Source organism: Monodon monoceros, unplaced genomic scaffold (genome assembly GCF_005190385.1).
Source record: "Monodon monoceros isolate NGI ecotype Baffin Bay Population unplaced genomic scaffold, NGI_Narwhal_1 Super_Scaffold_6, whole genome shotgun sequence".
NCBI classification, from domain to species: domain Eukaryota; kingdom Metazoa; phylum Chordata; class Mammalia; order Artiodactyla; family Monodontidae; genus Monodon; species Monodon monoceros.
The window spans coordinates 83,298,515-83,312,969 of record NW_021703783.1 but is presented as its reverse complement, the minus strand read 5'-3'; the positions used below and the strand labels follow the sequence as shown (position 1 = coordinate 83,312,969).

The window sequence follows — 14,455 nt, the reverse complement described above, 5'->3', positions numbered from 1 at the left end:
CTAGACCTTCACAGCAACAGTCACACAGCCATGGTTTAACTCTCATGTCATCAGTTCCTCTCTGTGTGACCTCAGTCTCCCCACCTCGCCTTGTAAAACGGTGATTATAATAGGTGAACCTTGTAATATTCCTGTAAGGAATAATACATGTTAAGCACCTGACCCACGTCAGCCTCCAGGAAATAATATCCAATAGATATCTGAATTTCTTTGTCAGCTCATCCCCCTTATACCCTCATCTCCTTCATTCTTTTTTTTTGCGGTACGTGGGCCTCTCACAGTTGTGGCCTCTCCCGTTGCGGAGCACAGGCTCCGGACGCGCAAGCTCAGCGGCTATGGCTCACGGGCCTAGCCGCTCCGAGGCATGTGGGATCTTCCCGGCCCGGGGCACGAACACGCGTCCCCTGCATCAGCAGGCGGACTCTCAACCACTGCGCCACCCGGGAAGCCCTCCTTCATTCTTAAAACCCCCTTCTCAGGGAGCCTCCCCTGACCGCTCCATTTAAAAGTGCAGTCCCCTCACTGCTTCCATTTCACATCCTCCTTCCCGGCTTTATTTTTTCTCTGCAGCACTTGTCACCATCAAACATACTCTATGGTTTAAACATGCATTTGTTTACGTCTCCGTCCATTGAAGGTACCATGAGAACATGAACCATGTCTGTTCGGGTCCCTGCTGTATCTCCAGCACCGAGCACAGAGCCTAACTCTTAACAAGCATTCAACAAAAATATCTTGAGTGATGTCGAATGGATACAGTGGATAGCCAGGGCCTGAACGCTGGTCCTGGGCTGCAAATTCTGTGCTTTTTTTCACCATAGTGAACAATCATGAACAACAGTATTGAAGGTAAAATACGTCAACCGTTAAGGAATGTAAAGTGTTACAACACTACCTTAGAGGGGCCTTTGTGTTTTCCCTCTTCTGGGATCCTGTGAAGTTAACAGCTTCTAACAGAAACCCATCCACCAGCCTACTGCACTGGCGTTGCCTTTGTGGGGTTTTTTTCACAAGGCTTTTAAGATAAGCACTCAAGCCAGAGATTGATCAGGATTTCAGCGCTTACATTACCGAGTTTCTTTATTTCTATCCATACCTATCTGAGTGGGACCTGAACTCCAGTGATATTGGAAATATCATTCCTGCCCATACTATGTACCCAAAGCCGAACTCGGACTCACCACTGCCAGAACGAGCTCCGGGTGAACACTGTATTACCCAAACTTGACTGTGGCAGGTCTGACAATCAGCAACTATATTCAAGACCAGTTTGCACCTGGGGTCCCAAAGTCCAGGGGACATTTGATCTAGCACAAAGGCGCCTGGGAAGGAAACATCAGGCCTTCCATTTTCATTGACTCTAGAAAAAGAAATTTAATGTTAAAAATATGAATTCATGTTAAATATTAATCAAAACAAACACCCCCATCTCACCTGTCATACCAAGTTACATGCCATTTATGAAACTCAGGCATCCTGAGGAGGGAGAAGGAAGAAGGACAAATGAACTCAGTCGTCCCACTGCTCTCAGCATATTTTGATGGATCACCATTTACAACTGAATCATAAGTAGATTTACAGATTATATTATCTACTTTCACCTAAACTAATCCTCATAAAACGGAATAGAGGCTTAAAGAGATCCCAGGCAAGAAACTACAGCCTGGAGGGCGTTCCCTGGCAGTCCAGTGGTTAGGACGCGGTGCTTTCACTGCCGGGGCGCAGGTTCAATCCCTGATCAAGGAACTAAGATCCCGCAAGCCGCTCGGCGTGGCCAAATTAAAAAAAAAAAAAAAGAAAAGAAAGAAACTACAGCTTGGAGATAATACTCATAACGCACATACACAGGAAAATGGCATTCCTCTCTCTCCCAGAGTCTTGTATACCATATCACAAGGCAAAAAGGATGAGAGGGCTTCCCTGGTGGCGCAGTGGCTGAGAGTCCACCTGCCGATGCAGGGGACGTGGGTTCGTGCCCCGGTCCGGGAAGATCCCACATGGTGCGGAGCGGCTGGGCCCGTGAGCTATGGCCGCTGAGCCTGCGCGTCCGGAGCCTGTGCTCCGCAACGGGAGAGACCACAACAGTGAGAGGCCCGCGTACCGCAAAAAAAAAAAAGAAAGAAAGAAAAAGGATGAGAGACTTGGAGTTGACTGGGAGTTAGATAACAGAATTTCCCAGATGGTGATGAACATGTGGATTTACGATCACTATTGTTAGAAACTTAGAAATATCCTTATCCTACCTATTTAGATAATGGGAGTGATATGTATACACTTGCTATAAACAAAACATGTGGGGGATGGCTGCTCACATACGTTTTACCAATAGGGTGTGGTGAGTACTCTGGATGTCGGCTCACCATCCATTCCACCCTCTTCCAGAAGGTCTTTCTATACCACAGAGGCTACTGATTTAAAAGCTGTGTTTCCCAGGCTTCCTTGAAGCTAGGGTTCTGAATGTGAGTTTGACTCCCCCAGATAGAAGCACTCACTTCAGATTTAGAAAGGGGCCATGAGTAAGAGGCCACCTTCCTGCCTTTTGGGTTGTTTCCACCCTCCCGGTGATGGGGGTGTGAGGGTTTTTTCTGCAACAGCATGGAAGGGACCACTCTCTGGCCTTCCGGGTGTCGAGAGGTGGCTGCAGTGGGGAAGCATCCCGATTCTGGAATTGAGATCTCTGATCCCAGGTTCTCAGTGTCGTTAGTTTGTTCTTGGATTCAGTAGTTCCAGAGACAGTCTCAGAGGTGGTAGCACACTTAGTAGGTCAGTTTTTTTGAGCAGCCATGCCAATATATGTTTGCCCATATGTTATTACATATACTGTTACTATTAGCTGAGACTCATTCACAGAGGTCCAGCCGACAGCCCTATGTCTCCAGCCTTCCCAACAATTTGGTAAGGACCAGATTCCCTCCATTAAATACTTTTCTGCTTAAAATACCTAGACCACTTTCTAGTTCCCGCCCCGAAGCCTGACTGAATCCTAGCAAACCAGGAGCAAAGAAGTTTGGGAGACAAATAAAACAGATCGCACCAGAAGCTATCTGGATACAGCAAACCAACCAGGCTCTTCCCTCTGGGCCGTATGCATATTGGTGAGGTGGGCAAGGGGGCAGAAGAGACGTCTTTGCCAATCACTTATTTACACTTTAAATGTTTCCTAAGCACGTCTGGGCCAACCTTAGAAGCTATAAAGAGGAACCTGGTAGACGTTCCTCAAAATGTGGAGATGTACAAGTAAACAAACAACTACCACCCATTTCTAAAAGGGCTAGAGAAGAGAAATGACGAAGGCCATGGGAGTTCAGTGGCCTGGAAAGAAAGTAAAAATCCACATCGGTGACATTTTCCTCAAGAAACATCACGATGCCTATTTCTCTGTGAACTTCCAGGTTTGAGCTCCACGTGAAATAACTCACTCCCCCGCGTCCCCATTCTGACTCTTACCAACCTCATCAGTTAACCAGAGAGAGATGCTAACTGCAAGCCCTGAGGCTCTGAAAATAGGTGCAAATTTCCCAAGCACAGCAGAAAAGACTCAGAGGCCTGCATGCCGGCAAAGCCTGTATGAAGCAGGTGATCAGGGCTTATCAGGTACCTCCAGGCTCTCAGTTGCAGCCTGAGTGCCATTTTTCATCACCTTACTGAGGTTATGGAGTGCACCATGGTTTACAAAAAGTACTTTCACAATTTACAGAGGTGGGTCCGAAGCCATCAACTGTAAGACACTGTCACTTTATGTTCCTCCGAGAAAATAAAAGGCTCTCCGTTAAAGGTCAGCACAGTACTAAGATACTATCAGTTACAGCACATCAAATTTCATAAAAAGGAAAACGTGGGGAAAAAATGAGTGTTTTAGAATTGATAAAATATAATAATTCAGAGGGTTAGGCAGAGAGGGGAATGCCCGCCCACACTAGGACCTGGGTCTTTCGCTCCCAAATCATCAATCCATTCAATCTCTACTTTTCCTGAGTGCTTCCATAAGTCAGGGGCTGTTGATGGCTGTTCTTAACTATGAAAGCCGTGAATCACACCCTGAACATTTTAAGAATTTCCCAACACAAGCTCAGTTAAAATTCCTGTCAAATCTTTTTTTTTTTTTCTGATTTGTATATTACTGCTTTAAAAAATTGACAACGGGGTGGTCTAGTTTGGGGGGCAGGAGTAGAGGGGAAGTGGGGTTTACATGGTAACCACTTCACCCAAGTGCACCCAAGGGCTGCTGAAGATAAACACAGAAGCGCACGCAAGAGGCCTCGGCTCGTCCACCCCTGTTGTGCCCCCTCCCCCAAGAATCCTCGGCCCAAACTCTCCCAGGGCTTCCCATGCTGTCCCCAGTCACCGCCAAGGCCAAGGCCCACACACACAGTCTCCCTCCACCTCCTAGTCTTAGCTCCTTCCTCCCTCTGCTCCAGACACTCAGAGCTGCCTGTCAGGCACGGTTCTGCCGCAGGGAACAGAACTGTGCTGCTCTCTGCCTGGAACATTCTGCCTGGGACTGGGCGGACACGTGGCCAGCTCCTTCACTTCCTCCCCGTCTCTGTGGTCCAGTCGTCTTGTCAGCGACATCCCGCAACGACCTCTGTATTACATTGCAAGCCTGGCCTCTCACATCCCTCATTCACCTCCCCTGCTTTTTCTCTCTTCACACCATCTGACGTGGCACCTATGTGACTTCTGCATTTCCTTAAAGCCTGCCTATCCCACTAGAATGTAAGTTTCATGAGGGCAAAAATAATGTTTCATTGTATCCCCAGTGCCTAGAGCAATACCCCACACAGAGTAGAGGAGACAAAGAAAGAAAGAAAGGGCGACTCTCCTCTCACTTTCTGGTCAATCACATCGGGTGTGAGACGCATCAAATTACAAATTCCAGGGATTTTTAATGGACAGATCAGATTATTCAATGATCTCAGGCGCAGAACTGCCTCCCTCTTCACCTGTGATAAAGATGGGGTCTCAAAAGTCAAGAGAAGAAAAACTAAAAAGTGAAAATGAGTATGTAAAACAACTTCTGTTTTGTCTCAGACTCTGACCTTACAAGCGGCCGTGACTTTCATGAAAGTCTTTCCACTCACCGTCCCCAGATTAAGAAGAGCTTTGTCCTTTTGGTGGATTTAAGAAGGGAAAGGGTGGTACCCGTGCTTGTAAGCCTTTGATTTCCTGTTTTTAAATGGCTGTTGCTCACAGAGCTCGTCTTAAGCAAAATGACTCTTCACCCAGATAAATACAAACAGCAGCCTCTGCTGGAGGGCGGATTCTCCCACCCCTCACCCATCAGAAATACCCCAACCGCTCTCCTTCTGGTGCCCAATCACCACTTTTATTTCAGAGGCAACGAAATGAGGACTCCTGGACAGCGGCTATTACTGTGGAAGGAAACTGCCTAAGTGTATCTGTCTTATCTTTGTGCAACTATGAAACTCCCCATTGAGATGCAAACATTTAAACCACCAAGGGGAGACCCCATGCTAGAAACATCTTATCTTTCAGTCATTTAATGCTGTTTCCAGGATTTAAAACAGCGTCATATTTGAGACCTTCTTGACATCTTTTCAAAGGATAAAGATGTCAGATATAAAAGAACAGTCCCTATGAACTGGTATAACTCCAAATTCATTTCATGTATCAGCAAAAAGATTCTTTAAAATGAAATACATGCAGGGGGGGGGAAAAAAAAAGGCATGATACCAGACTGACATCCTGCAAAGGGGTGGGGATGGAAGGTGAGAGGTATATGCAACTCTATAAATTTAAAAGTTTGTGGTTAAATTTTCTGTCTTTAAACTTAATAATTAGTCACCATAATGACCATAATGATGTATTTGTCTAAAATACATATTATCTATCAAACAAGGTACAAAATCCAGGATGTGATCTCAAATTTTTTTTAATATATATATACTATAATATACAGAAAAAAAGTACCCATTGCCTCTGGGTCGTAGATTAATGAATGATTGTTTTTCTTCTGTACTTCCTAAATTTTCTCAAATGAGCACATATTACGTTTATAATTAAATTAAAATTATAACACAAGAGCATTTCACATCCAATCTAATCAAGTGAACTACAAAGGGGTAACCCAAGAACTCTTTAAATAAAGGGTATAATCTTTCAATACATTCAAGCAAGGCAAAGAAATCCCAGGCGACAGTGAAAGTAAACATATCGCAAAAGAAAAAAAAAAAAAAGAGAGAGAGGAAGAGCAAGAGAGAAAAAAAGGCTTTCTCCGCAGGTTTCTCTCCTATGAACAGGAGCTTTCGAACAAAACCACAACCCTACGGAGCAACACAGAAGGAAGGTTCAGAGGATCTGTCTTCACAAATGCAGCCTGGCGGCCTCTCAGCTCTGCCTGGCCGGACACAGCTCCATCAGAGGCCAGCCATCTGGGGCAGGTATGGTCTCGGCAGGTATGCGAGCCACGTCAATGCTCAGGAGGCACTTTCACAGGACATGATCGCTGATGGACTCAAACCTGTGCAGAAACCACAGGCATGGAGCTCCATTCTCACCAACATCAGGAACGGTTCACGCCCACAGAAGGTGTCCCCTGCAGATGGGTTTCTGTAGGTCAGTGGCTAAATAAGGCCAAGCCTCCCCAGTACCCAGGACACCCAAGCAGTGTCTCACTGTCTCACACTTCAGGGCAGCAAATCTAGGCCATGGGGAATGCTCCTGTCTGGTGCATGATGAGCTTAAACCTGATCCATGACTCGGGGGATCTCAGAGGCCAGGAGGGCAGAGAAGTGTCCAGACCTTGTCCCCTGTGTTCCACACCCCTCCTAGAGAGACAGACTTACTGACTAGGTATTCTTGGCAAGGTTTAATGTAACCTTCCCAGAAACTGGAGAAGCAGGTCTCCTAGAGTCTAGCCACTTCATGCATTCATCCAGCAAATATTTTATTGAGAAACTACTACGTACCAGGCACTGTGCCAAACACTGGGGTTAGAATGGGGCCTAAAACCCAGTCCCTGCCCTAAGAGTATTAACTCAGTGTGTCAAAGCTCTAAAGAAAACTGCCTTTACCGTCAAGGCCCGCTTCTGCTGAACCCTCCAACCAAATTAAAGATCAATTTCTCAAGTTTATATATTAGAAAAGTACAGGGGCTTCCCTGGTGGCACAGCGGTTGGGGGTCCACCTGCCGATGCAGGGGACACAGATTCGTGCCCCTGTCCGGGAAGATCCCACATGCCGCAGAGCGGCTGGGCCCGTGAGCCATGGCCGCTGAGCCTGTGCGTCCAGAGCCTGTGCTCCGGGGTGGGAGAGGCCGCAGCGGTGAGAGGCCGGCGTACCGCAAGTTAAACAAAATGAGAAAAAAAAAGAAAAGAAAAGTACAAAAGACAATGAACCCTAGATTAGAATCAGAGGGAGAGACAGCCAGCAACCCCTGCCAGCTGTCTCCTTTTATGCTTTCTCTCCCTCCTCACACATTCCAGGTATTCTCTAGCCATCAACGAAGCCAGGAATCCATTTCTTTTTTGAATACTACTTTTCTATTTCAGATAGAAATAGAAATAGCCCTCCTGCCAGAGGGCTCCAAATTTTTAGCAACACAATCTGTGCCATGCTGTGGTCCCTTCTGCCTCTCCCTGGGTGATCTGGAGAAACGGAAACTGCAGAGCCAGGCTAAAGGATCAGCTATCATTACCTAAATCCTTCGGAGAAGCAAAGATTAGCTAACTTTTAAGGAAATTCAAAGCGGTAGGAAAAAGATATAGCATCAGCTGTCATCAACAGTGTAGTTTAATAAAATGGGGGGGAGGGTAAATGTTTAATATGAATTTCAAAGCATATTTTTATGTCCCATTGACATTGACATGGAGTTTTCATGGAACCATATGTAATTCAAAATAAGGAAGACCTTTCGGGACTTCCCTGGCGGTCCCGCGGTTACGATTCCACGCTTCCACTGCAGGGGGCGCAGGTTCGATTCCCTGGTTGGGGAACTAAGATCCCACAAGGCCTGTCACGTGGCCAAAAAAGAAAAAAAGAATAAGGAAGACCTTTCAATTGAATTACCTGCAGTTCTACATTCAATAGAATGTATTGAAAGTAGTCTTTGCTATGGACTGGGGGAAAGTATCAGAAGAACATGTTCATATAGACACAAATAATCAACAAATGCTATTTTGGGGGGAGGAAGTGGAACCAGGAAGGGAAGCCAAGGTTGAGAGCAGAGGATCAAAGACAGAGGATCCTTATCAGCATAGCCTTGGAAAAGGTTCTGTCCCTGGTTCCAAAAGGCCAGACTGAAAGGAGCTAAAACCACTGCTTTCAAGTCAACTTAATGTTCCAACTGGAGCTGGAAATTTTCACAAAGTGCAAATTACAAGTTGGAAATTTCTTCCTGGTATCTCCGGCTAGACAGTTATTTCCTAATTCTCACAGAGGATAAGAAAAGCCCAGGATGCATGAAAACCATGGATAGTAGTAGTCTTTCTAGTTAGTATCTCACCAGACAACTAACAGGTACAGAGAAGTTAAAGTACATTCCTGCCAGAGACTAATATTCATCCCTGTTCCAGGCATTTCTGCAGAGAATTACCTGGCATGTTCGGTCCAGGCAAAACTTTAAGTGGCCTAAACACATCTGTAGTGTCTAGACCAAATCATTAGGCCCTTTGTTTAAACTGCTGGAGCCCCAGTGTATTTGTACACCACCCAGTCCCCAGCCCCACCCCCCTGCCCCGCCCCGGGGGAGTCTGGCCCGGGGTGGCGCTGTCTGTCTGATCCTGCCCATCGCAACCATCGCCTGGCGGCCGGCAGGCAACCCAGGTCCATTTTTAAATTCCCTTAGAAGTTTCACAACCACCGGTTTGGGTGAGGAGACAAACACCGCTGTAGTTTGCTGACATGAAACTAAAAATACCCAGCTGCAAACAAAAGCCACCCTTTACAAGGCTGGCTTGGTGTCCTGAGGTTACATGTGGTAGTGCCAGGCCATACGACCATATTCTTGGCAAAGTGGCCGCCTTAACAACTGCTCCAGGCCCAGAGGGGCAGAGGGGCCATTCTGCCCTGAGCTGTCAAGGAATCCCGCACCGGGCAGCCCTGCCTGTTTGACGGAAAGAACAGCTTTATGCTGTCATCCAAATGCAGGCTAGAGGAATTCGGGGCTGCGTCTGGGTTAGATACACACTGAAAGAAGAATGCAGGAGGCAAAAAGAAAACACCAACCCTACAGCCCTGGAAGGAAATATGTTTGCACCTCCCTCCTTGCAATTATAAAACCAAGTTACTGCTGTGACTATACTGAGAAAGGCAACTCGGAGGCGTGAAAAATGGATCTGGGAGCCGATGTGGCCCACTGGGAGCCTGCTGGGGGCTAGGGGTGGAGGACCATGGCTCCACGGGGAGACTCCCGTTACCTCGGAAGCTTCTTTGTAAGGTTTTACCTGTTGGGCTCCAGAGCGGAGCTGCGAACCCGGAGCCGCCACGGTCGAGGTCGTCCCTCCCTCCCCAGGTCTCAAACTTTCCTTCGCGCCCCTCGGAAGGGGCAAGCCTTGTCCCTCCCCGAATCCAGATTTCAGGTGTGGAACTTGTCTAAGCCACCGGGGACTGCGGGGAGGGGGCTCATTCCCACACGGCCCGGCGGGGCTCCGGATGCTCGGAACGCAGGAGGGGGGGATGCAACCTGACGGTCAGCCCAGGACCCGACCAAAGTTTCCTCCCAAACTGCGGTGGCGCGCGCGACCCAGGAGCTCTGAGTCCCGCAGCACAGGGTCGGGAGCGGGGTTGCGGAGCGGGGTTGCGGGGCGGGAGCAGGCCCCGGGGCACAAGCCGCAAGGTCAAGGCGGAGCCGGAGCCGAGCCCCGGGGCAAACAGCTGGCGCCGGACCCCATCCGCAGCCCGGTGGAGGGGCAGTGCCGGGCACCCAACCTCTCCCTACACCTGCTCAGCGCGGTGCCGAGCCCCGGACACGTGGGAGCCTAGCCCCGGGCTCCCCAGCTCGCGGCGGGGACTGGCAACCTCGCCGGGGCGCGCACCCTTCGCCCCCGGTCCCCCCAACCAGGAAGAGGCAGCGCGCTGGGGCGCCGGGCGGCTGGCTCCCGGCGCCTCTTTCATCCTCGGACCTCGGCAGAAGCCAGGAGGGAGTTTCGTTCTCTTCAAACCGACCCTCCACCCTCAGCAGCTTCCCAAAACCTCTACCTTGCCCTGCTACCTCGCAGACAGACGGACAAGAGACACAAAGAAGAAAACAAAACAAAACAAAACTACCGCCCCTCGGGTCTCATCCTCCAGCCTGGAGCCGGGAGGACGAAGAAGAGAGAGCACATCCTTCCTCCTCCTCCCCATCCGACTCGGGTATCCGGGCCGACTCGGTCAGCAAGGAACCCCGAGGTGGCCCATAGAGAAGAGGTAAGGTTGGAAGAGGCAGAAACCAGGCGGAGCGAGCGAGGGAGCAAAAGCGCGAGAGAGCAGAAAATAGCCAACAAAACCACGCTAACGCGCCCCCTACCTGGGTGCAACATACTTTGGAAATAGAAGATAACCAGGATAAAGGATCCCAAGCAAGTGGCCAGCACCATCCGGCAAATTCTGTTCATCCTCATCACTTCCAGCAGCCCCGGCTTCATGGCTTTGTCCTGGTTGCGGGGACCCGGGCGTCCGGGAGGCGCGCCCGGGGCGCAGGAGCGGGAAACCCGCCGCGCGGAGCGGAGCCCGGGAGGCGCAGGGCAGGGCTGGGCAGGGTTCGCAGGGAGGATAGGGTTGGCTTCACGGCCGCTCTCGGAGCCCCCAGCCCCGGGCAGGGGTGTGGAAGGCGCCGGAGTTGCTCTGGAAGTGCTGAGATGCGTGGACCCGCCGGCTGCGCGCTCTTGCTCCTCCCGCTGCTCCTCCTCGCCTCTCCGCCGCCGCCTCCGCCCCCGCCAGCAGCCGCCGCTGCCTCCTGGCGGGCCGGGCGGCTGGGGGGCGAGCGGTGGTGGTGCCGCCGCCGCTGCCGCTCTTCTGGCCGCTGTGGCTGTCGGACGGGCCCCCTCCCTCCTCTCCAAAGGCTACTTCATTGCGCTCCAAAGATCCACATATTCCGAGGCTGGGTTTTACCAAATGCAACTCACAGCCCCCGGCGAGGGGAGGGCGCCTGCGGAGAGCCGGGCGGAGGGAGGGACCCGAGCGCCGGGGCGGAGCGTCGCGCTCCCCCCGCCCCTACCCGGGATTTGGTCGCGTCCAGCTGTTTCCCGGGGAGCGCGGAGTGCGCGCCGCGCTCCCGCAGGGTCCCAAAAGCCCTCAGTCCCCGCCGGGCCGGCCGCAATGTGGAGGTTGTGTGTCAGCGTTTCTATGACAAAACCCGGAGGAAAAAAATACTAATAAAATCGCCTCGGTGCTGCCACCCCCTCCTGCCGGCCTGTGAAGACGGAGGTGGCGGGGTGCGGGTCGGGCACTGGAAGCGCGAAGGGGTCTGGCGGTACGCGATAATTTAAAATCCCTGGGCAAGGTAGCCGGGAAGTTGTCCCCAGCCCCCAGGGAGCAAGTGCCCTTTTCCCGAGTCTCAGAATAGGGTGGTTTGGGGGGGGGTTGTTTTGTTTTTTGGGGTTTTGTTTGTTTTGTTTTTTCTTTCCAACGACAGCCCACCACGAGCGACGTTTTGGAAAGGGATTAAAGACGTCTGACTTCAGGTCAAGGTTAGGAAAACTGCATAATTCTCAGGGGTCAGGAGACAGCTGAGCTTTCCCCGGGATTTATGCAGTCTGACACTCACCCCACCTCAACAGGGCAAAAGGGGATTTGGGGATTTTCGAAGTCTGATTTCGCAAAGGGTAGAGCTCCCTCCAAATCCTCCAAAGGGCAGAGTCTTAGCAGGGTGGACGGGAGAGGATGCCCCCACTAAGTCACTCCTCCCAGTACAACCAACTGCTGGAAAAAAAACAAGCCCGCCTTAGCGTTGGCAGGTAAATGGAAAGATGGCGTTGCTTTCTTGTATTGACTGAAGTGATTTAAAAATTCCAGTTCCACGTGTTTAGATTGTTTAGCAGTCAAGCTGGATGCAGGTAAACAGTGCAGAGATCACTGTCTCACCTACCTAGCACTAGCTGGAGAAAATCGGTTCCTATAGTCCACTTATCAAACTACCTAGAATGGAAGATCTAAAGGGTTATTTAAATTCCAACAATAATATATACCAGGAAAAAAAGTTACTGTAAAGACTACAATAAGTTTTGCGCATATTATCAAATCTTTACTACTATTAACACAATTAGTGATGAAATAAGATAATGGGTCTTCCTATACCTCTCACACAGCAGGCATTTGATACTTATTGAATCTGAATGTAATGGGCCTTATCCTCCTCTCAATACATCAGAGACACAATTTGCAAACAGATACATGCAGCCAAAACCACCTCGACAACCTCGGTTCCCTTCCCCGCAAAGTCTTCCTCCAGCAGTTGCTAAGCAGGGAAAGTAACAAAGTCAGCAGCCTTGCCTTTGATTACAGAAGACAATCAATTATAGCACAATATGTAGCCGGTTTGTACTGTATTAATTTGTGCTCACTTGTGAATGAGCTGCTTACTATAGGCAGCCGAGCTGAACAAGATCCAGTACAAAGTCATTCTCTAGTGATTCCCCCCACAGGAGATCAGGGATGGGAGCTGCCCTTACCCGCCCACCTGCCCATCCTTGACCAAGGTAGGGATTCCCCGCAGGGAGGATGACTAGATGGGCACTTGCAGTATTTGGCCTAGAACAGCAGGCTCTCCTTTAACTCCTAGTTTTATAGAGCAGGCTGGGATTTGCTCCCAGGTCACCCAACTGGTCCCTTGCCTGCCAAGGCAGAGACCACACTGTACCTGTACAAAAGCCTGGACACACATAAGGCAGTCTGGGAAGTCTCAGGGCCAAGGGAGAGGTCAGAAGCCTAATCCCTGGTGGGTCATGATGAGTTGAGTTGGCCCACCTGGTGAGGAAGGATGGTGAAACATGCCCAGCATACATTTCTGCATTCTCACAGTCAGGAATGGGCCCAAACATACAGTGAGGGATAAGGTTCTGACAGGTGAACTACCACCTCTTCCAAGAAGCCTTCCCTGATTTCTCACCTGAAGTGGCCTCTTTCCTCCTCTGTGTTCATAGCACTAGGTCCGAACCCCTCCTGGGTCACTGTACCTACTAAGTTGAGTTTTATTCATCTCTGTTTCTCTCTAGTGCTCGGCAGAGCGACTGACACCTGGTAGGTAAAAATAAATCTGAGATGGAGAGGTGATGCCTTCTCGGGCTAGGAAGTTAAATTAGATCCCCTCTAAAATCTATGGTCATGGTCAGTGCTAGTGGTCTGCAATTCTGTTGTTCTGTGCCCCTAGGGGTAAGAGAAAAGTTCTATTTCTTGTCTCCTCATCACACAGTAATAAACTTCCCAACCACAAGTACAGTCATTGCTTTCTTTCCATTTTTATCCTAACAAAACTTGTTGTATCTTTTATGCATGCTACATGATAAATATCAACCAGATAAAGGACAGTGTTGACTGATAAGACAGAGGAGAAAGGAGATTTGATGTTCTGAATTTTGAAGAGAGGTCAGTGGAAGGCTGCCTCTCAAATCAAGTTTTTTGTTTTCCAAGTGTAGCAGTCAGGGCAGGTGCGGTTACACTGCAATAACAAACAAGCCCTAACTTCAGTGGCTTAAAACAACCAGGGCTTAGGTCTCGCTCCACCACATGTCTGCCGTGGGTCAGCAGAGGGGCTGAACATGTGGAATACCACGTACAGGATGAGGCCGAAGCAGCCCCCACCTAGAACTTGGCCAGTTGCAATGCCTGAGGAAAGAGGGTCTCTCGCAGGTCTGACCCCAACAATTCAGTGATCCAACCTAGAAGGAGCACGTGTCACTTCTGCTCGCCACATATCAACCAGAACTTCTCACCCACTGCTCCACATCCCATCCAGGCCAGGAAGTCAGAGAGCCCAAAGCATTTGGGAAATAGTCTTCCTGGGGCTTCCCTGGTGGCGCAGTGGTTGAGAATCTGCCTGCCAATGCAGGGGACACGGGTTCAGTCCCTGGTCTGGGAAGATCCCACATGCCGCAGAGCAACTAGGCCCGTGAGCCACAACTACTGAGCCTGTGAGTCTGGACCCTGTGCTCCGCAACAAGAGGCCGTGACAGTGAAAGGCCTGTGCATCACCATGAAGAGTGGCCCCCGCTCGCCGCAACTAGAGAAAGCCCTCGCACAGAAACAAAGACCCAACACAGCCAAAAATTAATTAATTAATTAATTAATTTAAAAAAAAATCCGCCTGACAATGCAGGGCACACAGGTTCGAGCCCTGGTCCCAGAAGATCCCACATGCCACAGAGCAACTAAGCCCGTGTGCTACAACTACTGAGCCTGAGGCTCTAGAGCCCGCAAGCCACAGCTACTGAAGCCCGTGCACCCTAGAGCCCATGCTCCGCAACAAGAGAAGCCACCGCAATGAGAAGCCCACGCACCACAACGAAGAGTAGCCCCT

At 49.9% G+C, this 14,455-nt stretch overlaps 1 protein-coding gene across 2 annotated transcripts in view; it reads right to left on the bottom strand.

The window, feature by feature from the left end:
• Positions 1-11,034, bottom strand: part of CHST11 (carbohydrate sulfotransferase 11) — a 284,497-nt gene extending 273,463 nt beyond the window's left edge. The window contains exon 1 of one of the 2 annotated variants that reach the window (XM_029205565.1): positions 10,469-11,034. In XM_029205565.1, the coding sequence (XP_029061398.1) occupies positions 10,469-10,586 (118 nt within the window). In that variant the 5' untranslated portion in view covers positions 10,587-11,034. The remainder of the gene's footprint in view (positions 1-10,468) is intronic. The other variant, XM_029205566.1, reaches the window with a different exon arrangement.
• Positions 11,035-14,455: the final 3,421 nt, after the last annotated feature.